We start from the raw sequence: 22,462 nt of genomic DNA, 5'->3' as shown, positions 1-22,462 counted from the left end.
TTACTCTATCTGCCAGAAACAATCAAGCAATAAAGTTTTTTTAAAAACTTAAAAAAAAAAATCAACCCACCATTAATTTTCTATTACAGCCCAGTTGGGTTGATGGGTGTTTTGTTTTGATATTAATAGTGACTGAGAATGAAAAAGATGGATTGTGTTTTTCTAATAGCATAATTGTCACAGTAATTCCAAAGCCTCTAGGGCATGGTCCTTTCTGGAAAGGAATTTCTGCATTTTTCTTCCAATACTCATCAAAACAAAACTCTTCAGAGGTAATCGCTTTCATAACTGGATCCTCAGTGAAGGAAAATCTGAGAAACTTATGCATGCTTATACAACAAATAGTATTTCTTGCTGGGCTCTTTTTTTTTTTTTCCTTTTAATCACTCCACAATGTGTCTGCCACACAAATAGAATCTATTCTAAGACTGCGGACTCTCACTTCTGCAGTGCTGGCATTTGTGCCAGACTGGGATTAAGAAAACGAAGTTCCTTTTTAGAATATAACACCTTGGAAGCAGGAACCACTGCAGTCCCTTCCCTCTTCTCAGTTTTGTGCAGGGCCTGGCACATATCGTGTTGTTCAGTCGCTAAGTCATGTCCCACTCTTTGTGACCCCTTAGAACGTACTAGACACTTACCAAACAATTACTGAATGAATTAATGAAATTCCCAAAGGCAGTAGGGGCAAAATCAATCTAGAACACATCTGGAAAATCTGAGAAAGAGCACACATTTTACGAAATACATGGGAAATCTTGTTGATGTATGACAGAAAACCACAAAATTCTCTAAAGCAATGACCCTTCAATTAAAAATAGAAATAAAGTGCCCAAAAAAGAGAGAAATATATGGAAAATCTATGGCAGAAGAGTCATTAAAGACCAAAGTTTCGCTTTTCAGTTTAATATGAATAATTTTGAACTTGCTGTAAATGCACAATGTTTTCAAATACTGATTTAATTTCTCCCAAGTAATCATTGAAAGAGAGAAATTAAACTTTCCTGCTGAACTCTGTTGGAGAAGGCAATGGCACCCTACTCCAGTACTCTTGCCTGGAAAATCCCATGGTGGGCTGCAGTCCATGGGGTCTCGAAGAGTCAGACACGACTGAGCAACTTCATTTTCACTTTTCACTTTCATGCATTGGAGAAGGAAATGGCAACCCATTCCAGTGTTCTTGCCTGGAGAATCCCAGGGATGGGGGAGCCTGCTGGGCTGCCATCTGTGGGGTCACACAGAGTCGGACATGACTGAAGCGACTTAGCAGCAGCAGCAGCAGCAGCAGCAGCTGAACTCTGCATTTATGGTATATCTTCTTCTCTCATCTTATTCACAGAAGAAATAGGCAACAGAGGGGCATCATACTGTTTATAGGTTAAAGTTCTTAGATTCATGGGCTTCCTGGAAACATCATTTGAATGGGTGGGATTCATCATGGCCAGAGTCAAGCCACACAGCAGAATGAAATGGATCACCCGATGTTGCAGATTAAATTCTGGTGCTGGGAAAAAGTGCACTGATCTGAGAAGTAAATCTGAAGTGGAAACTGTGATATGCATGTGAACTTTCACCTTCTCATGATTTCATTTGTTCTTATTTTCTTCTCTTCCTCCTATCCCCACTTCAGTCTTGTTTGAGTTCAAGTTCTGTAGAGCTCAACAGAAAGTAGTTTCTTATGTCATCAATGATTTTTTAAATTTATTTTTTATTGAACTGTAGTTGATATATAAGTTATAGACGTACAATATAGTGAGCCACAATTTTTAAAGGTTATACCGCCTTAGTAATTATTATAAAATAATTGCTAAGTTCCTCTATATTCCCCGTGTTGTACTGTATACCCTTATAGCTTATTTCACACGTAACCGTTTGTACCTCTTAGTCTTCCTACCCCGTATATCCTCTCCCACACTGGTAACTGCTAGCTTGTTCCCCGTAGCTATGAGTCTGCCTCTTTTTTATATTATGCATTTTTTATGTTCATTTGTTTATTGTATTTTTTAGACTCTGCATATAAGTCATATCAGACAGTACTTGTCCTTCTCTGTCTGACTTATTTCACTTGGCGTATATTTACCCTCCAATGACTGTTTTCAAGTCTTCTTCCATTGGTTGCACTTTCCAAATGTAATTCTCAAGAGGAGACAGTGATGTACAATCCTGAGAGTGAGGACAGCAAATAAGGAAGGACTGATGGGTATATGGAGAAGGCAATGGCACCCCACTCCAGTACTCTTGCCTGGAAAATCCCATGGACGGAGGGGCCTGGTGGGCTGCAGTCCACGGGGTCGCTAACAGCCGGACACGACTGAGCGACTTCACTTTCACTTTTCACTTTCATGCATTGGAGAAGGAAATGGCAGCCCACTCCAGTGTTCTTGCCTGGAGAATCCTAGGGACAGCAGAGCCTGCTGGGCTGCCGCCTATGGGGTCTCACAGAGTCGGACACGACTGAAGCGACTTAGCAGCAGCAGCAGCAACAGGTGGGTATATACAACTTGCCACAATATCTGACCTGCTTCTGTTTTTTACAGTTAGCCTTCTCTTCTGTTTTCCAAGGTGACTCAGACCTTACCACTCTCAAAATTTGAATCATGTTGTCTCTCTCAGCAGATTACCTCGCTTACTGCTTCAGAGAAGAGGGTGATTATGGGATGGAACTTCTTTTACCTTCTTGCTACCCAATCATAATGCCAGGCACGTAACTGGTCACTTAGTAAACAATTTTTTGGTTGGATGGGTGGATGGATAGGTAGATAAATTAACATATATCATGGGGCTTTAAGTTACTTTCATTATATAAAATACAGTGGCCTTAAAATTTGAAACCTGCTTTTGAGAAGCAGGTCATCCTGAGGTTTTCCATTTTTTCCCACCTGACCGCGAAAAGAAGTTAGTTTAAATGCTGAGCAACAAATTTCCTAATCACTTGCTGTATGCTGGCAGAATTACAGTAATATCATTTCAAGTTGGACAACTCAAGCATTTAGCCCTGATTTTTGACAGCATACACATCACTAAAATAATAATTTCTGTACCCATTTTTTTCCCCAGCCGGAGGTTATTTTGAAACCTCCTGTCTCCAGGAGTAAGTACAGCTAGTTCTAAGCCTCAGATCCTTAAAAATGTTTTCTCATCTTAGAGATCTCTCTCTGCTGTTCTTCTGCATCACCCAATGCTTAGGTAGCTTAAAAAATCCTTAAGTAGTAGTACATATCTCAATAGATTCTTTGGTATTAAGAGGTATGAATGGTTAACAATAATTTAACTTTAGATAGACCCATACAAGGGGCTTCCCCGATGGCTCAGCCGGTAAAACATCCACCTGTAATGCAGGAGACACAGAAGACACAGGTTCAATCCCTGGATTGGGAAGATCGCCTGGAGAAGGGAATGGCAACTCACTCCCCAGTATTCTTGCTTGGAAAATCCCATGGACAGACAAGCCCGACAGGCTACAATCCATAGGTTCCCAGAGAGTTGGACAGGACTGAAGTGACTTAGCATGCATACCCAGACAAAACCTGGAGTCTTTTTGTGAGTAAAGGGAAGGCTGATGGGGATCCAGTTGGACATGGATACATTTTAGGTGCCTTTAACATCAATCAGTGATAGACTATAGTAAACATTTGGAAGGACGTGGTGATAGAAGAAAAGATGGGACTAAATCCAGGTATTTAACCTGGGGTTAAGGAGGCTTAACCTGAGGATGGGCTATTTGTCTGACCTCTAGTGACAGAGTCCTGGCAAAGCCTCAGGGAAGAATTTTTGAGGAGCACTTCAAAAGATTTATGTTTCATTTGAGAAGCCTGTCTAAAAGCCCTTTGAACCATTTAAGTTAAGCTTTCCCTTCTTACAGGAGGTATGTGGGGACAGAAAGAAGCATATGGTTGAAACTCTCTGCACTGCAGTGTTATGTAAAAGAAGTACTTTTCCTGCTAGGTTAAATTGCTGTACGTGCCTCTTGCTGTCAGTGACATGATTTAGTTAAATACAGATGCTTTTAGAGGGGCTTTGTACTGCATCATAAATATTTAATAGTTTTATAAAATTTCTGTATGCCAAACTGGAAGGCAGATACAGCAGTGGAGAAACTCAACTTCTGCATCAAAGCCTTTGACCTCACAGTGTCCACTGACCAGTTGACCTTTGAAAAAGATATCTTCAGGATGGGAGTGTCGTTAACAATAAAAGGATTCTTTTTTTTTTCCCCAACAAAATGAAGTTTACTGTCCAACCCTTCTGATTTTGTCAGTAGAATGAATGTTACGATTTCCCTGTTCACATTATTCATAGATGTTTCAATTCCCTAGTGATTAAAGAATCACATTAAGCAAAATCTCTTCTCAATAAAGGAATGGTATGGAAGGAGGGGTCAGGAAGAGATCTTAGATTTTCTGTAGCAGCTAATGGTTTGTCATAGAAAGATACTCCTTTGCCATTAGATAATGACTCAAATTGTGTGACTTATATTCCTGATATAATTTTGGAATTCATCTTAAAGTAAGTGTGGTAGGGGAGGGTAGGTGGGGAGGGCTTATGCAATAGAGGAAAGAAAATAATTCAGTGAAGGTTACTGAATGTAAGATTGGTAGATTATTTGTTTTCTTTGGCATCAGGTTACAAGGTTTATGGGCTTCCCTGATAGCTCAGCTGGTACAGAATCCGCCTGCACTGCAGGAGACCCCAGTTCAATTCCTAGGTTGGGAAGATCCGCTGGAAAAGGGATAGGCTAGCCACTCCAGTATTCTTGGGCTTCCCTTGTGGCTCAGCTGGTAAAGAACCCGCCTTCAATGCAGGAGACCTGGGTTCCATCTCTGGGTTGGGAAGATCCCCTGAAGAAGGGAAAGGCTACCCAGTCCAGTATTCTGGTCTGGAGAATTCCATGGACTGTATAGTCCATGGGGTCACAAAGAGTTGGACACGACTGAGCGACTTTCACTTTCACTACAAGGTTTTATAATAAAACATACGATATATGTCGTGGTCAGAAATAGCCATGAAAAAATCTTTTTAAGTTTTTCTAGCATTTTTATTATGAAAATTTGAAACATATGGAAAAGTTGAATGACTTGTGAACAATGTAGGCCATATCTCCAGATTTTACAGTTAACTTCTGCCATAGTTGCTTTGTCAAATGTGTATCCATTTATCTATCAGTCAACTTTTTATTTTTGAGGCAGTTTGAAGTAAGTTGCATTTGTGAATGCATCTTATCCCCAAATATCCCGGCATGAATGATGTACATGTTTAATTGCTTTATTTAAAATAATGTATGTTTGATGGATTATGTCAACAAACAGAACACGTGTTTCCCTGGAATAAGTCATCATATTTGGACCTGGAATTTTCTAGTCATCGTATTTCAGGTTTTAACTCAGTCATCAGAAGCCTTCCTTTTCCTGTTTCTGACGATCACTCCTTCCCCTGTCCCAGATTTCTAATTCTCCAGATTAAAAGAAGATGTAACCCTGGCTCACCAATTCTCAGATTGACATTGTATGTATTTGAATCACTGCAGTAATACTGGACTGATCTCTATTTTTTTTTAAAGATTTTCTTTTGATGTGGACCATGTGTGAAGTCTCTATTGAATTTGTTACAGTATCACTTGTGTTTTATGTTTTGGCTTTTTGGACACAAGGCATGCAGGATTTAGGCTCCCCAACCAGGGATCTAACTGTACCCTCTGCGTTGGAAGGTGAAATTTTAACCACTGGACCACCAGGGAGTCCCCTGATCGCTATTTTGGGGTGACAGTCTTCTTTCCAGAAGATAAGCTCCATTTTATCCACTAGAGTCTCTTGATTCTACACCTTCCCATGGAAGTGATTAGAGCCTACATTTTGCCTACATTCTTCACTCTACATCCCTTAGTGATGAAATGTTAATAACCGAGTCTAAATATGAATACTGGCTTCTTAATAACCCCCAGAAAAAGGGTCTGAATATTCAGTAGAGCTGTGACCAAAAGCAGTCAGAGGAGCATTAAAAAGATTAAACTTTCAAGTAGAAACAGTCACAGTAAAAGTTCACGTAAGATATTGCTATAGGGATAACTGACGGTAGTGGTGACGAAATTGAACCGTTCACTTTATGGCAGTTACTAAAGGGTGTCTATATGGTTAGTGAGAAACTAAAAAGCTTCGCTTTGTAGCAGTGAGTTGAAAGGGGAGGAGCAATATCCTTGACTTCTAGTCTTGTCTCTGAAATTAATGTTGGTGCTCCAGGCAGATTATTTTTTATCTCCAGAGATCTTTTTTGTGTAAGATAAAATTCATGGGTCAAGGCTGTTCCAGCTCCAACAGTCAGCCAATGAAAAATTTAAAACCTAATTATTCTCAAGATGACAGTTCATCTTTGCATTAAGCCTACGTCCTTTCACTCCAGATGATTTCTGAGATAGAAAAGATACAAGTCATTCTTAAACCAATCTAACTAACAATACGTGGTGTGGTGTGATTTATGATACAAAGTTTTGAACTGGAGTTCCAATCATAAGATATTTTTGTCTTACAATTTTCAAATTCATATTTTGAAAGTAATAAAAATTGTCCCACAAGGCAGAAAAAGTTTCCACCCCTTGAACTGAGACACTGCAGAAAATATGGAGCTGGCATCTGATTTTAAATGGAATACTTCTGCTTGTAAGAGTATCATAAGGCTTATGACCTTACAGCAGAATTGCCAGTTAGATGGCTCACTGGGATGCCAGATCAGTTCTAGAAAATGCATATATTTTTATCCCTCTTTTTTTTTCCCTTTGGCACAACTTTGCATTTTCATTTTAATTAGCAAAAAGGAGAGAGAACTGTGTAGATTCTGTGGAAAATGTATATTTTTAAGATGTTTCCTCTAGCTGAAGTCTTCTCAGATGTACAGGTTTGGGTTGTGTTGAAAAGTAGAACAATTCAGATCATTCCCTTCCCAAGCTTCCCTTATTTCAGGAAAACTGAGGGTTTATTTTACACATGGCTTTTTATGACATTTCAGAGTGTCCTGAATAGATGGAACTCTTTTGTAAGTAATTCACAGCTGCCTTCACATGTGGACCATCTCATGCTTAACAGTTTCTGTTTGAAACAGAAGATTTTCAAAACAAATTAACAGATTGCTAGGGCATTTGTAAGGGTGATGTACTCAATGCGTTTTTTTTTTTAATTCCTCTGGAGATCAGTCAGCTGATCAGCAACCCAACTATAAACAAATAGCTAGTGCCTAAGTATAAATCAAGTTCAACAACTTCCATTTTTTGAAACTGCACTGAATTGTATTACATTTGCATTGATTTTCATGTTTAGTTAATCATTTATTATATTTAATTTCTCTTACTTCACCAGAGTATAGCCTTTACAGTTTTCCTTAAATACTATTATACATATCCATGCACTTAAAAATACAGAGTATTTCTTGTATATTGTGCAATTTGCCACAATACCTAAGAATATAACAAACAAAAATTCTCTGTTAGCTGTGTTGCTTTGTGCTGGGAGCTTATAGTAGTGAATATTAATGAAGTGAAGCAAAGATACTTGTTCAAGGTAACTAATTCCACATGTATTGTCTAATAATCATGAATGACCATCCATCCATATAACCTCAGAGTAGTCCCTATAAAGATGATTTTCCTTTTGGTTTTTCTTCTTCCCATCATACACAGTTAATTTAATATTATTTGCTTCATTCACACAAATAAAACTCTATATGGTGTATCCATATAGACATGACTGAGCAACTGAACTGAACTGATGATGTATCCGTGTCTTTTAAGATATTTTTTCAATAGTTTTTACATCCTTTCAGTTCAGTTCAGTCACTCAGTCATGTCTGATTCTTTGCGACCCCATGCTCCCTGTCCATCACCAACTCCTGGAGGTTGCTCAAATTCATGTCCATCGAGTTGGTGATGCCATCCAACCATCTCATCCTCTGTCATCCCCTTCTCCTCTTGCCTTCAATCTTTCCCAGCATCAGGGTCTTTTCCAATGAGTCAGTTCTTTGCATCAGGTGGCCAAAGTATTGGAGTTTCAGCTTCAGCATCAGTCCTTCCAAACTACATCCTTCTTTAGTAGTTTCCATGTTGATGCATTAACTCAGTAATACTTACTTACCGCCTCTGTGTGCCAGGCATGTTCTAGGTAGTAGGGATGTGTTAATGGAAACAGTCACAAGTGCTGGCCCTTATGGAGCTCACATTCTGGTAATGAGTTTATCACACTTTCCATAACAAACCACACTGTGTTGAAAATACAGATAATTCAAATACCTGCTACTGTCTACCCATCTTTTGGCTTATATTTCTAATGTATTCTAAATATGTAAATGGAATGGCATTGAAGAATGAGGAATAATATTTTAAGTATATAAAATGAGCTAGAGTTATAAGCCTTTGCTCATTTTCTCATAAAACTTTTGTATTGAAACTCTCAATGATAGATCAATTTATTATATCCTTATTTGTGCTTTTGAGTTCCTTGGGATGTAATATTGCATCATCAACATCAATTTAGAGTCCATAGATAATTAAGAATTGTCAGAGATTCAATGCTACATGACCTGTTAGATTTTGTAGAAGAAAGAGCAATCTATACCTGACAAAGTCTGATTATTTTAGTGCAGTGCACTGGAAAAACTGGTTAGATTGACTGTATTTTCCTTTTAAAAGTAAATGTTAGAGAAGCTGAAACCATGATGAGTGTGCAGTGTAGTATTATTTTTTTATTGAGTTGGAATTCACATAACATAAAATTAACCATTTTACTAGGAACAGTTCATTGGCATTTATCACAGTGATGTGCAGTGATCTCTGTCTAGTTCCAAACATGTCCAAGATAATATTAAAAGAAAGGTGACTTGTAAAACTAAGAAGAAAATCATTGTATATAACTAATGATTTTACTCATGGGGAGTGAGAAAATAATAGTTCCTCTCAAAGTAATCAGATTATAAACATGGGATTTAATAAAAAAAAATCATGTCTGTATAAAATTCTCACATCCTCATCTTTGAGATCCTTTACTGTCTCTTGAACTGCAGCTAAAGACCAAAGGACCTAAACTTATAAAGAACAAAATGTGCCAGAGTAAATGGATCATTTGTTACAAAATGAGGACACAATCCCAGAGTCAGTATCAGACATTCAGTACAGCTTCTCACAACATGATTCTTCCAAGTAAGTCAAACTGTCTTTACTGAAATAATTTTCACTGGGTAAAAATAAAGGAGAATCAGAGTCTTGATTCACCCTCAAAGTGGGGAGAAAAATACTTGCCCAGTAAAGTGAAATGGGTTTCATCTTAGCCTGTTTAGCATTATGAGTAATATAGAAGAACATTGGCAAGCCCATGAATTTGGTTTGCCCTGAGAAAACTTTTCTGTTTAGGTGAAGAGAGAACTGCAGGAAAAGCAGTTCAATATTGGGTTATTCCTAACTTTCCATCTCCTAAAAGGATCTATGCAAAACTAAGATTATGTAGCCTAACTTGACTTGAAGTAGCAGAGGAATTTGAGTGTTTTCTATTGATATATGAGTGTTTCTATTGAGTGTTTTCTATGATATAATAAGGGGCTGCCCTGATGGCTCAGCGGGTAAAGAATCTGCCTGCAGGAGACATGGGAGATGCAGGTTTGATCCCTGGGTCAAGAAGATCCCCTGGAGAAGGAAATGGCAATCCACCCTAGTATTCTTGCCTGAAAAATACCATGGCAGTTGAGAGTTAATATAGTTGGGGTAACAAAGTTTCCCTAGATGAAAATAAATTCATAAAAGCCATATTTGGAAACAGTCATAAATTTGATAAGCATGTATCTGAACTGATCATTAGAAGATGTGAAAAAATAGAGTGGAGTATAGAGAGCATTTTAAATAGATAGATGGACATGAAAAATGTCTACCAATTTATTAGAGGTGCCATGATCTGTGTAATTGAATTGCAATTAAAAATAAAACCAAACAAGATGTGTGTATTGAATGGCTAGCATAGCTTTAGTTTGCAACAGCCAGATACTAATAGACCTGGCCTTCAAAGAAATTGCATTCTTCCCCATCCATCCTATGTATGTCACATAATTAAGTAGTAACACCTGGGAAGATGTACCCCAACAAAAATAAAGTTAAAGAATGATGTATCTTTGACTTGGGACCATGAAGGAGTTCCATGGAGGGGCTGAGATGTGAGCTGGGGGAAGATTTTCAAATGGACGGGGAGAAGCTAACAGATCCACTTGAGTACTTGGTCCTCTTATAAGAAGCAGCAAGTTTTAGGGATCCTTTTAAGTCCTGAAGCTTTCTTGTGAAAATTGTGATTAATTCATTAGCAATGAATAAATCATTATAATTTATACATAGTCATCCTCAAAGATTGCAATCCAAAAAATGAAATCACTGCTATCATCATGGTATTAGATATCACAAAGTAAATTCTATGTTTTGGCCATAAACATACAGAGCAAGGGTCGACTTTTTCAGAGATAAACGTTTTCAGTGGGAAATAACCAATACACCAAAAAAAAAAAAAAAAAGTAAAAGAGAAAGCAAGTTTATGTGATATGGTCATCCTCTTTCATCTCCTGGAGGTATGCTAAATATTTCTGATAATAAAATAAAAGGGATGCAGATGTAGTAGCCTAGCTTGACTTGAAGTAGCAGAGGAATTTTAGTATTTTCTATTGGACGATATAATAGAAGGCTTCCCTGATGGCTCAGTGGGTAAAGAATCTGCCTGCAGGAGACACAGGAGATGCAGGTTCAGTCCTGGGTCAGGAAGATCCCCTAGAGAAGGAAATGGCAACCCACTCCAGTATTCTTGCCTGAAAAATCCCATGGACAGAGGAGCCTGGCGGGCTCAAAGGGTCGCAAAGAGTCGGACACACCTGAGCATAAGCACTCACGTATGCACAACATAATGGGATTGTTTTCTTCATTGAAGCTGGTTTAGAAGGAAGCTGGAATACTGTGTATCAGAAATATAAGTGCGTTTTGACTTGGTTCTGCTGAATCTCATTCTACATTACTGCAGAGCCTCTTGACCCAGGTTGACTTACTAACATTGACTTTAACTGTTGTGGTGGATTAACTGCGGTTGCAAATTCCTTGTCACTCTCTCCATCAAGGTTTATCTCCCCTTTCCTTGAATCTCAGTTGGCACTGTGACTATTTGGCCAATAGGATGCAATGGAAATGAGCTGTACCACTTCCAAAGTCAGTCTTAAGGAGGACTGTCAGCTTGTGCTTCCTTGCTCTTGGGCTGTATCCTCTCAGAACGCAGCTGCCATGTGTGAGAAGTCCAGGCCACATGGAGAAGCCACATGTTGGTGCACCATCTGACAGTCCCAGCTGAGTTCCTGGCTGACATCTGGCATCAGCTGCTAGTCATGTGTGTGAATCTTGACTTTTTCAGCTCAGTTACACCTCCAATGGATTGCAGCCCTAGCTGATATCTAATGGAGCAGAAGAACCACTCAGCTGAACCCAGTAATCCTGCAGGCTAGTGAGATGTAATACAGTGGTTGTTAGTTTAACAACAAATGTAATGTGTTTCAGGGCAATTTGTTTCATAGCAATATGTAACTGAAATCCTGAGATCTTCCCAAGATCTCAGAACAGAGACTGTGGAAGATCTCTTCTATTTAAACTGTAAACAGATCGTATGTAAATAACCTATGCTTAATTCTTGCACCTTCTAAAGATCACTAGGCAGAATTTTAGAAGGCTCTTGTTTTGGAAACTTAGCACCTTTAAGTTCATTTAGCAACTACATTAAAGTAAAATTAAAATGCCTATTTCATTGTTACACTTTCTGGTTCTCTTATTTTTCCTATTGAAGTAATAGGTAAACAATATGTAATCAGATGCCTTCTTTTGATTAAAAACAAGAAACAGTATTATTTGGTAGAAATAGCATGAGTCACAATTTTGTTCAAAATCGGTGCTATTGGTGCTATTGTTTAAAAGCTATGTGTCCATAGCTGAGTTATATAAGCTGCCTGGGTCCTTTTTTTTTTTTTTAAACAAAAAAGATAATATGTTCTGTATAGAATTTAGTGAAGATCAGAAATCATGTATGGCAAGAACCTAGCAGAGCACCTGGAATCACAGTGGAGCTCTACAAAGGTAGCTTTTGTTGTTATAGAAGAGGTGGTTATGTGGTTTTAAAAAGGTAATAATAGTTTGTTTCTTGTTCATTGTTTGTTTAAGGGGACATGGAAATATGGGTGTTCCTGAGCTTTATTGAAGATGGAGGCTAAAGGGTTAAAGTGACATATGCTTGCAATTCTTCTTAAAAACATGTATGTTCTAGTCAAAGAAATTCTGACCTTCAATCCCATTCATATCATCCTGTATTCACTTCTTTATTACTAGTAAGACTTGCTAAAGGGATAAAGGCAACTTCTGATTCCTTGTCTCAAGTATAGACCTAATGGAGAATTCCTTTTATTCGTTACCTCCTGTCCTACTCCCGTTCTCAATTACATTTACCTTCCAACTGCATAGGAAGAAACACCATGGGAGGCTGGCTCTCTGCAAACTGATCTTAGCTCCAAGAAGCCACTTGCCTCTCCAGGGAGGACACATATATATCCCACAGTGTGATTTGTGTAGTCTGTCTCTTAAGTTCCTATCCTTTACATAATCCATTCTTTTCCTTTGTAAGTGCTGGTCATCTTTAATATGATGGCTAGAGCAGTGCCCAGTAATTACTTTGTCTGCTGAATATGTTTGTTCTTAATGATTAAGGCAAGGCAAATAGTTGGTATTGGCGCAACTGAAGGAGCACTTTTCTTAATTACAGGTTACTCTTCTCAGTCCCTTTGCTTCCCTACCTGATCTGGGCTCTGAACTCTGTGTTAGTCTTTGAAATCCAGGTGACCTTGGCTGTGGGTGAAATGCCAATGTATGATACTTGCGTGAAATACTGGTTTGGTGCAGAATCATGAAATTAAGTACCACAAATTTAACCTGGGTGATATCTAAAGGAATTATAAATGATCCTAATTTAGCATAAGTATTTACTTGCCTAACTGATTTTGAGCGTTCCATGAATAATGATCATTAAAATCTTAATTCCTCTCAGTCTGAATTCTGTAAATGCCTCCCTATAGATTTTCGATGATGTGAAATTTCATGTTCGTTGCTTGAATCTTTAAGAAAAATCTTTCTGCTTTCAAATCAAATAGTTAAAAGTTAGAAAGTGGGCATAGGAATTATTTTAAAGTACAAGTTACTGCTATATAAATGCAGGTTATGTAGAGGTGAACTTAAGGATAATTCATTTTGCCCAGAAGCTTGTCAGAGCCATAATTACAATTATGCAAATTGGTTCAGGCTTTTGTTGTTGTTGTTGTTAGTTATAGTACTGCAAACACATTTTAAGATATCAGTACCCTTTAAATCACTTATAATTATGGGCTAATTTCATTTTGCAAGAATGATAATATTATCTCATGCCCACTTAGAAGCTTAAAAATATTTCAAAGCAGTGGAGATTGTGTTTTACAAAATATAACGTGCTTAAAAAGCAGATTCTCTCCGGACTTCAACTTTAAATTTTATTGCTTCTGGGACTCACATAATGGTTATGTAGTATGGATTTAGAGACAGTTTTTAAGACTCCTATTGACATAGGTGAACAAAATGGTTCCTTGGAAACCATTCAGGTGTCCAGTCACAGTAAAGTGTGGATTAAAGATTCAGATGCAGACATGTAGTGAACAGGAGGGTCTGGACTGCCTGTCCTCTGTATTAAGGACAGTGCATTTCTTCCAGCCTTTTAACCACTGCTGTTTTAAAAGGAAAAAGAAAAGAGTCGGCAGTGAAACTATCTTTAAGGTAAAGCTCCTGAAACTTAACCCTAAAGGCGTGCTCTTATAGAAAAGTCTTCTTAATCCTTGCAGTGCAGTTATAGCTGAGGACATGTGGTATACATTACAGCGCTCAGGGAATTCAACCTCCGCAGTGTGGAGTCACAATGAAGGCTAATTTCAAGGCGAAGCGGGAGCCTCCTCTCTAGCTGTTACTTACTGGTGTTCCTTGTTGGCTGGACGTCAGTCCGGGACTGCTGTGAGTGGGACAGAAGGATGGAAATTTAAAGGTGACCAGTGTAGGTACATAAAGACCTCTCTTCCCTCCCTGAGCACCCCCTTCTCCAATGTATATTCCACACTTCACACTTGGGCATCACCAAGTCTTACCCAATCATTGCGACAAGGGCTGAAGGCAGAGCTGTCCATGGTTAGGAGGAAAAAAAAAACAATGTTCTTGCCGTTGGTTGAAACACCAGGCAATAACAGTCCTCTCGGTGAACAAAACTTATTAGAGGGCTGGGGACAGAATGCTATCTCTCTGCAGCAGGCAGGAAGAAATTGCTGTTGAAAAGCTTACCTCTCTAGGGAGGAATCAGATATCAGACTTTGCCAAGCCTCAGGTCCAACCCATGAGGTCCCACCTACATCCAACCCCCCGCCTCATCCTAGCTTTGTTAGATTGCTAGCATTGATCGCTGGCTTTTTCTGACCCAACAGTGGGTGCAGAAGAGAGAACCAGGGAGACTTTAGCGCATGGGAGGTGGGGATGGAAGATTAGGGCAGCTTTGGTAGGGAGGAAAAAAAGAGAGAGAGAGAGAAGGAGGCTAGCCGGGTGGGGGCCATGGGGACTCAGCTTAACTGCTGTCTGCCTGCTTCTCTTTGATTTGATGGCCTTTATTCCTTCTAATTGGATAAAATAGGAAGTCACTGGCAGTCCGGCCTTGCTGGGTTATCCTGATTCTACTCAGACCAGCCAGCAGCCCCAGAGTGCGGATAGAGGGGTGGGGGTTGGGAGAGGAGGGAGGTAAAAAAGAAAGAGAGAGGGGAGAGAGAGAGTCTCTGGATGAGGAGGGGGACGGCAAGGGGAAGAGACTGTGGAGAAGGCAGGAGCCGCAGAGGAAGAAAGTGAATGAGCGCTCAGGAAGGACAAAGAGGAGTGGCTGGTGGGGTGGGGGAGAAGGCAGGGCGGCGAGCGCGGTGACCGCCCCTCCCGGCCGCGCTCTCGCCTCCAGCTCGCTCTGCGATGAGACGGTTCGCTGTGATGCTCGGAGGGCAGGCACCTGCTGCTCTGTGATGATTCAGCCCCTTTCAGCCGCCGCGCTCACACCACAGGATGCTGTTGCTACTGTCTCTGCTGCCGCTCCTGCCGCCGCCGCTGCTGCCGCCGCCGCCGCCGCCGCTGGTCCTGCTCCTGCTTTTACTTCTTCTGCATGACAGTTGCTTTCTCCATCTGAGCAGACCCCAGCTCCAGCTGCTCGAGGTGAGAAACATGCCTTTCAGTTTGGGCTACTGGTTTACTTAACCGACCGCCGCCACATCAGCTCCTGGGTTTCTCCGCTGGCCTCCCGTCTTCCTGACCCAGCCAGGATGGTTTGGAGAAGCATATAAAAGAACTGCAAAAGTGGCCCAGAAACAGCAGTCAAGAATTACAATATACTTTTATTTGGTTGTTGCTAGAGGTTTGTTGTTGTTGTTTTTTTTTTTTTTTTTTGGCCTCCCCTGCCTTCCTCCTGAACTCCTCTTGCTTTTGATAATGGCCTTGGACTTGGACGACTTATCGATTTCTCCCTGTAAGATGCTGTATCATTTGGTTGGGGGGGGCTTTGCATGGTAATGGACAGTGTGAGAGGCCAGGCCTCCTGGAGGTGAGCCGATGGAGATTTATTCCCCAGACATGTCCGAGGGAGCTGCTGAGAGGTCCTCGAGCCCTTCCACTCAGCTGAGTGCAGACCCATCTCTGGACGGGCTTCCGGCAGCCGAAGACATGCCGGAGACCCAGACTGAAGATGGGAGGTCCCCAGGGCTCGTGGGCCTGACTCTTCCCTGCTGCGTCTGCCTGGAAACCGAGCGCCTGAGAGGTTGTCTCAACTCAGAGAAAATCTGCATCGTCCCCATCCTGGCTTGCCTGGTCAGCCTCTGCCTCTGCATCGCTGGCCTCAAGTGGGTGTTTGTGGACAAGATTTTTGAGTATGACTCTCCCACTCACCTTGACCCTGGGGGATTAGGCCAGGATCCTATTATTTCTCTGGATCCAACTGCAGCTTCAGCTGCTGTGTGGGTATCAGCCAAGGCGTACACTTCACCTGTCTCCAGGGCTCAGTCTGAAACTGAGGTTCGAGTTACAGTGCAAGTTGACAATGCCCTTGGGTCCTCCGAGCCTTCGGCGGTCCCCACCCCCAAGAACCGTATCTTCGCTTTTTCTTTCCGGCCGTCCACTGCTCCATCCCTCCCTTCACCCACTCGGAGCCCTGACGTGAGAACACCCAAGGCAGCCACTCAGCCACCATCAACAGAAACTAATCTCCAAACTGCTCCTAAACTTTGTAAGTAGAGAGAGACGGGTGAGGATGTGTAGAGGAGATGGGTGGGCTTGAGGTCATCCGAAGTGTTCTCTAGAGCGTAGAGCGGGGTCCTTGTCTTCTCGGAGTTGAATAGCGGGGTTTGGTTTAAGCGCATCATGTGACTGGGTTGCTCCGGGAGAGATGAGTGAAAAGACCTTACAAACTGCTGGTTAGAACTGATGCTATCACAGCAACTCCCTCTTCCTGGATGGTGAAATCTGGGGTGAGGACCCAGAGCTGCAGCATCTCTGAGCCATGCTTGACTTTCAGTTCCATTCCATTGGTTTCTAACACTTTTTAAGATGAAAACATCAGACCATTATACATATATATATTTTTATATATATATATGACTTCTGTACAGTGAGTAGGATCCTGATTTTTTTTCCCCATGTAAATTTTCCATTACTTCTCTTCACCTTTCTGTTATCCTTTGCCTTCCAGCCAGCCCAAGTTACCAGTTATCTTTCTCCATCTCTTCTTCTTGTTCCCTAAACCACTTCTCCCCACGTTTGTACTTTAATTGCTTCTTCCCAATACCACATGAAGTCTTAGATGTTTACAGCACTCACCTCTTACCAGCAGGTTTCCGTCATGCTCAGATTATAGTATAAGTTGCTGAGCACTTGTTAGGGGCAGTTTTATTCAGGATCTGGTACAATTCCACATGAAAGGATTTTCCCCAAATTAGGTTTTTTAAAATTTTATTCAAGTATAGTTGATTTTACAATGTTGTGTTAATTTCTTCTGTACAGCAAAGTGACTCTGGTATAGATATATATATACACACACACACACACACACATATATATATGTATATGTATATGTATATATATTCTTGCCTATTATGGTTTGTCCAAATTAGTTTTGTCTTCTGGAATCAAATATTTAAATAACTTCCTTGACAGTCATTAGAAAGTACAAGATTCATTAGTAAGATAAATCATTTTTTTTCAGATGCGTCTTTTTTGTCCATAAGACTGCAGCAATCCTGTTTAATAATCTGTGAGTGAAGAGAGCCCATGCTCTTAAAACAATACAGAGGAGTCCTACTGCCGTCTGTACTGGGTCATTGCAATGCTTTATAATGGAAAAGTTGACAAGGATCAAACCATGACTAGTCAGATTGTTTTAAACGTCATTATAGAAGAGAGGCATTTTCTATAGCTTTTAAAAAAGTTTCTAATTTACTTTTGTTTCACTGTCTTATTTTCAGCATTGAAACTGTTTCCTTAGAAAAAAGTAAAAGATCAGAGAATTCTGTTTGAAGACCATGTGTAAAGTCTCTAAAGGAGAGGTGAGGGTAAAGATTCTGTGGTGAAATACCCCTACTATTTCCCTCTGGATGGTAATGAAGATTAAAAATATCTTTTGCAGACATGTTGTTCAGTATGCAGGAGAGCCATATGTTCTAGAAATGCAGAAAAACTTGATTTGTGCTTGTGATTCAGGCTCATTTCATACACAACAGTTTCAGTGGCAAAGATTTAAAGGAAAAAAAAAAAAAAGAGGCTTGCTTTTCAGGTGTAATTAGGGAAGAACCTCCTTTCTGCAGACACTGCTTTGTATCTTTATCAAATCCCTGAAGCATCATTAAAGATCTGACAGCCATCACTGTATTCACCGCCTCTTCCCACCTGGCAAAGTGACCGGGAAATAATACCCAGATGAAATGACAGGCTATAAAAAGCAAGTACAGATCCTGCAAAGAGAAGCAGAATTCACCGTGAAGACAAGGTTACTTCTTTTGTCTTTTTATCATTTTCAGCTTCAGTCTTGAATTAAAATGTGCCTGAATCAGTTCAGCTGTTCAGAAAAAGAAAGAAGACCCTTTGAAAAACTCTTTGACTCAATCCTATAATTTTGTCATTGGAGGAAAACAAGCAAACAAAGAAACCTCCAGCACATTTTCCTGATCTAGGACTGTTTTAAAAAGTATCTTGTGATGTTTTGAGAAATTCTTTTCTAAGGTAAATTCTTTTCCTAAGTGTTTTAATAGATTATACATTCCATACAGTTTCTTTTCTTTTTTTTTCCAAGGCAGGACATTGATTTTTCTGGCGTTTCTATTGAGTGGAAAAGATTTACTACTGTCTAAAAGCATCATAGTAGCCAGTTCTGGCCAGATACACAGCTGCAGCACTCTGAGTGCATTGGAGATAAGCCTACAAAAGCTGTCTGGGATGTAGTTTTCTGGAAAGTTAGGGCTAGACAGTTGGTTAACACTTTACCACCTATAGGGTTTGCTGTGTGAGACCCTTAGGGTTCCTTTTTTGAACTAGTGCCCGAAAACAACAAAAACATAAATATCCTAAAAATTATGAGTCCATATTTCTTTTATTTTGGAAAGGCACTGGTCCAGGGAGCTTTGGTTTTAAACACTCTTAAGTGATTGTTTAGCTGTTTTAAAAGCTTGTAACCATTAACTAAAGGACGGCGAAAAAGAAAGAAAGAAAAGCTTGGCATTAGATAGTCATTTTGCAATCCCTTTCGCGTTTTGCTCTTCTGCTAAGAAACTATCGCTTAGTCACAGAAAGAACGGGGCTTTTCTTTCATCATCCTGCATGCTTTTGACATGCCTGAAGCTGTCACAGCTTATGTTTTAAAAAGACATTATCTGCGCTCTTCCGTGGTCTTAGAACTTGATTCTCTGTTTCTATCTGGCTCAGCATATTCAGTGTATTATGCACAGAGCTGTAGCCTTCAAGGTCATAGTCTGTGGAGGGCTAATTGATTCTTCTTTATCCTGGAGCCGGTGAGAGTAGAACAGAGACAATCCCGGTAATTGTGTCTGCTGTGTTATTTCCCAAACCAATCTACCTATTAGCACATCAGGGTTTTATTCCATAAATACTAGAATTACTCTCTCCCTTACTGACTCTTCTAAAATCAAGACACTCTTTGTCTTTATTATATTAGGCAAAGTGTCACCTTTTAAATAGACTAGAGGTATAGTGACTATGTCAGCTATTTTAAAATGAGTATTTCTTTCATAAGGCAATATAATTGCATGTTCTTACCATCTTCGACAATGCGTACAAGTAGAGAGTAAGCAATCTAATACAAGGCTTGAATTTACTATTTAGACAATACATAAAATATGAAAACATTAAAACAGGTATATGTAATTCTAAAATTTTTCTGTGTGTGGTTAGTGGTTTCCCACCATAATTACACTATCATGTTAATAGTTTATAGTTTTCATCAAGGCAATTCTGGAACCATTCATTTGCTTCCTTTGCCTGGGCTTTAACATTTTTCTTACCTTTTGTTTATCTGGAAAGATCTGACGCTGGGAGATTGCAAACTTAGATGACTATAAAAAGAGCTGATTAATTAAGTTGTAACCAGGAAACTAGGGTACCATCCTGAAAGAAAATGTATTTCTGAATGGTGCAGCCTGCTTGACAACTGAGTCTTGGGTATAAGAATGTATTAGTATTTTCTGGGACTTCCCTGGTGGCCCAGTGGCTAAGACTCCATGCTCCCAATGCAAGGGGCCTGGGTTCAGCCCCTGCAGGGAACTAGATCGTATATGCTGTAAAAATCCCACATGCCACAACGAAGACTCAATGCAGCTGAATAAATAAATTATGTATATATGTATATATATATATGTGTATATATACACACATACACACTCACACACACACACATACACACACACACAAAGAATGTATTAGTATTTTCATCTTAGGCCAAACTTGTTTTGCTTTTTCTTAAATCTTTGTACTGTTGAGTTTCATGGCACACTGTTGTTACCAGAGTAACAATATGAATTACTACACTATGCAAAATTCAACATGATCAATTGACTATACTATAGGATTTTTCCCCTTCTGTTGAAAAGTGGCATTCACTTTAAGCCCAGTAGACTCTTCTAGTTCCTTGCAACTGTACCTATAGTTGTTCCAGAATGGTGATTCCAGATTTTCTCTGCTTTCACCATATTCATTGAAAGCCTAAGACATTAAAAACTGGAAGAAACGGGTAGATCCTTGATGTGAGCTAAGTAATTTTATTAATTTACTGATGAGGAAAGCCAGACTCTGAACAGTTTAGTAAAATGAACCCTTTTATTAAAATTCACAAAACTCTGAAAAGTTTAAGGAAACCCTGCTGCTGCTGCTGCTAAGTCGCTTCAGTTGTGTCCGACTCTGTGCAACCCCATAGACAGCAGCCCACCAGGCTCCCCCTGTCCGTGGGATTTTCCAGGCAAGAACACTGGAGTGGGGTGCCATTGCCTTCTCCTAGGGAAACCCTAATAGTAGAAAATAGAGCAATGTCCCATCTCCCAGAATTTAATCCCCAACAGTGCTGTTTTCCCCTGTCATTTTTCCCCTGTTCTAGAGGATTAGATGTGAAGAGAAGTGAAAGTCACTCAGTCATGTCTGACTCTTTAGATAAGGGTCTTCCTAACCCGGGTCTCCTGCATTGCAGGCAGATCTTTACCATCTGAGCCACCATGCAGTCCAAGAGTACTGGAGTGGGTAGCCATTCCCTTCTCCAGGGGATCTTTCCAACCCAGGGATCATATCACGGGCTCCTGCATTGCAGGGGGATTTTTTAGCATCTGAGCTACCAGGGAAGCCCAAGAGAGTTAGAGCTGGAGACTAAATCTGGTAGTTTAAGTGGCATCTCACTGCTAGTTACAGGACGTACTTCAAGTGGGACCACTGGTCATGTGTATAGAGTTCCCACTTAAAAAATTAAAGTTAAATTTTCTTTTCATTCTCTCATTCTGTTCTTACTAAATTTTCGGCAGATACGATCTTTTTTATTTCATCACTCATACAGTATTCAGCTTGCTTTTGAGAAAACAGCTTAGTTTTTCTCAGATGACCTCTTTCCTGACAGGCAGCAGATGGCTATATGGCTCACCTCTTTCCTGAACATCCCAATTTAATTATTTCTCCTTATTCCTTTATGATACCCAGTTTTGCTTCCTTCCTCTCCCTTCTCACACTCCCAATTGTATCTTGAATCTTTCTTATTTTCCTAATTATGCCGTGTTGGCTTTTCTGTGTCAAAATTCTGCTACACTCTGAGATATCAAAGCATTTTCACCTGTCTTTTCTTTCCTATAGAAACTTATTACATTTTAATACTGAACAATACTTACACATTTTACAAAAACACATACCAAAAAATGTCTTCATCTGATGAACAACATACTGGTTTGTTACAGCCACCACTGATTCAAAATTTGACCCTTTTCTTTATCTCACCTTCTTCTTTTCCTTTATATTGACATATAAATATACATATCAGCATTTTCGCATTCCCAGAAAACCATGTCCCAGACTATGCATCTCTGTTTGTCTTCCTGCCCTTTAAATAATATCTCATAGTATCCTTTTAAAGCATGAAGGAAGAGAGAATCTGTAGATTGAGAAACAAAGACATTAAAAGGTTATGACTTGTCTGATGTTGAGCTGGAAGCCCCTGAGAACTAGATCTATAACTCTCATCCTGAACTTTCTTCCAGGCCATAAATGATACCATGTCTGCTTTTATGCTTGTTTTTCCATTTTTATTATTGTTGTTGTGTTCATGTTTCAGTTTGCTTCTGTTGTTTCCTCTTTATCTTTATTCAGTGAATACATATCAGGCACCTACTATGTGCCAGGCATGGTTCTAAATGCATCATATCACCATGAAAACCAATAAAAGCCCTTACCCTCATAAAGCTTATGTTCTAGTGGATTTTTAGAATCGATTAGCACAACTCTGTTTCTTTACTTTGCTGCATAAATACTGAATTCAGTGTTTCTTCTCCTCATTTTCGTTTTATTCACATTTTGACTGCCATTCCTGTTCGCTAGTATTCCTATTTGTGGAACACTGAACACTTAACCAATGATATCATGTATCTTAAAGTGAAACCACTTCTATCTGTGCTACTGGTAACTTTGCCTGATTCCTGTTCAACCTGTATGACATAATTTAACCAAACCATTGACGTGGTCAGGAAGGTGAAATGTGTTTAGCCCTTTTAAGAACACTCTCTTAAAATGGGAAAGTGTGTTAGTTGCTCTTTGAGACCCCATGGGCTGTATTCCTCCAGGCTCCTCTGTCCATGGGATTTCCCAGGC

At 39.8% G+C, this 22,462-nt stretch overlaps 2 protein-coding genes across 9 annotated transcripts in view; both read left to right on the top strand.

The window, feature by feature from the left end:
- The window catches only part of NRG1 (neuregulin 1), a 1,145,979-nt gene that overhangs the window by 999,662 nt on the left and 123,855 nt on the right, over positions 1 to 22,462 (top strand). The window lies entirely within an intron of this gene.
- Positions 14,945 to 15,546, top strand: LOC138985929 (uncharacterized). The gene has a single exon (XM_070364130.1). It carries the CDS (start codon positions 15,140 to 15,142, stop codon positions 15,326 to 15,328), a length of 189 nt encoding a protein of 62 aa, XP_070220231.1. The 5' UTR covers positions 14,945 to 15,139; the 3' UTR covers positions 15,329 to 15,546.

Source organism: Bos mutus, chromosome 27 (assembly GCF_027580195.1).
Source record: "Bos mutus isolate GX-2022 chromosome 27, NWIPB_WYAK_1.1, whole genome shotgun sequence".
Classification (NCBI taxonomy): Eukaryota; Metazoa; Chordata; class Mammalia; order Artiodactyla; family Bovidae; genus Bos; species Bos mutus.
The sequence above is the reverse complement of the archived record's forward strand: the minus strand, read 5'-3'. Positions and strand labels throughout refer to the sequence as shown.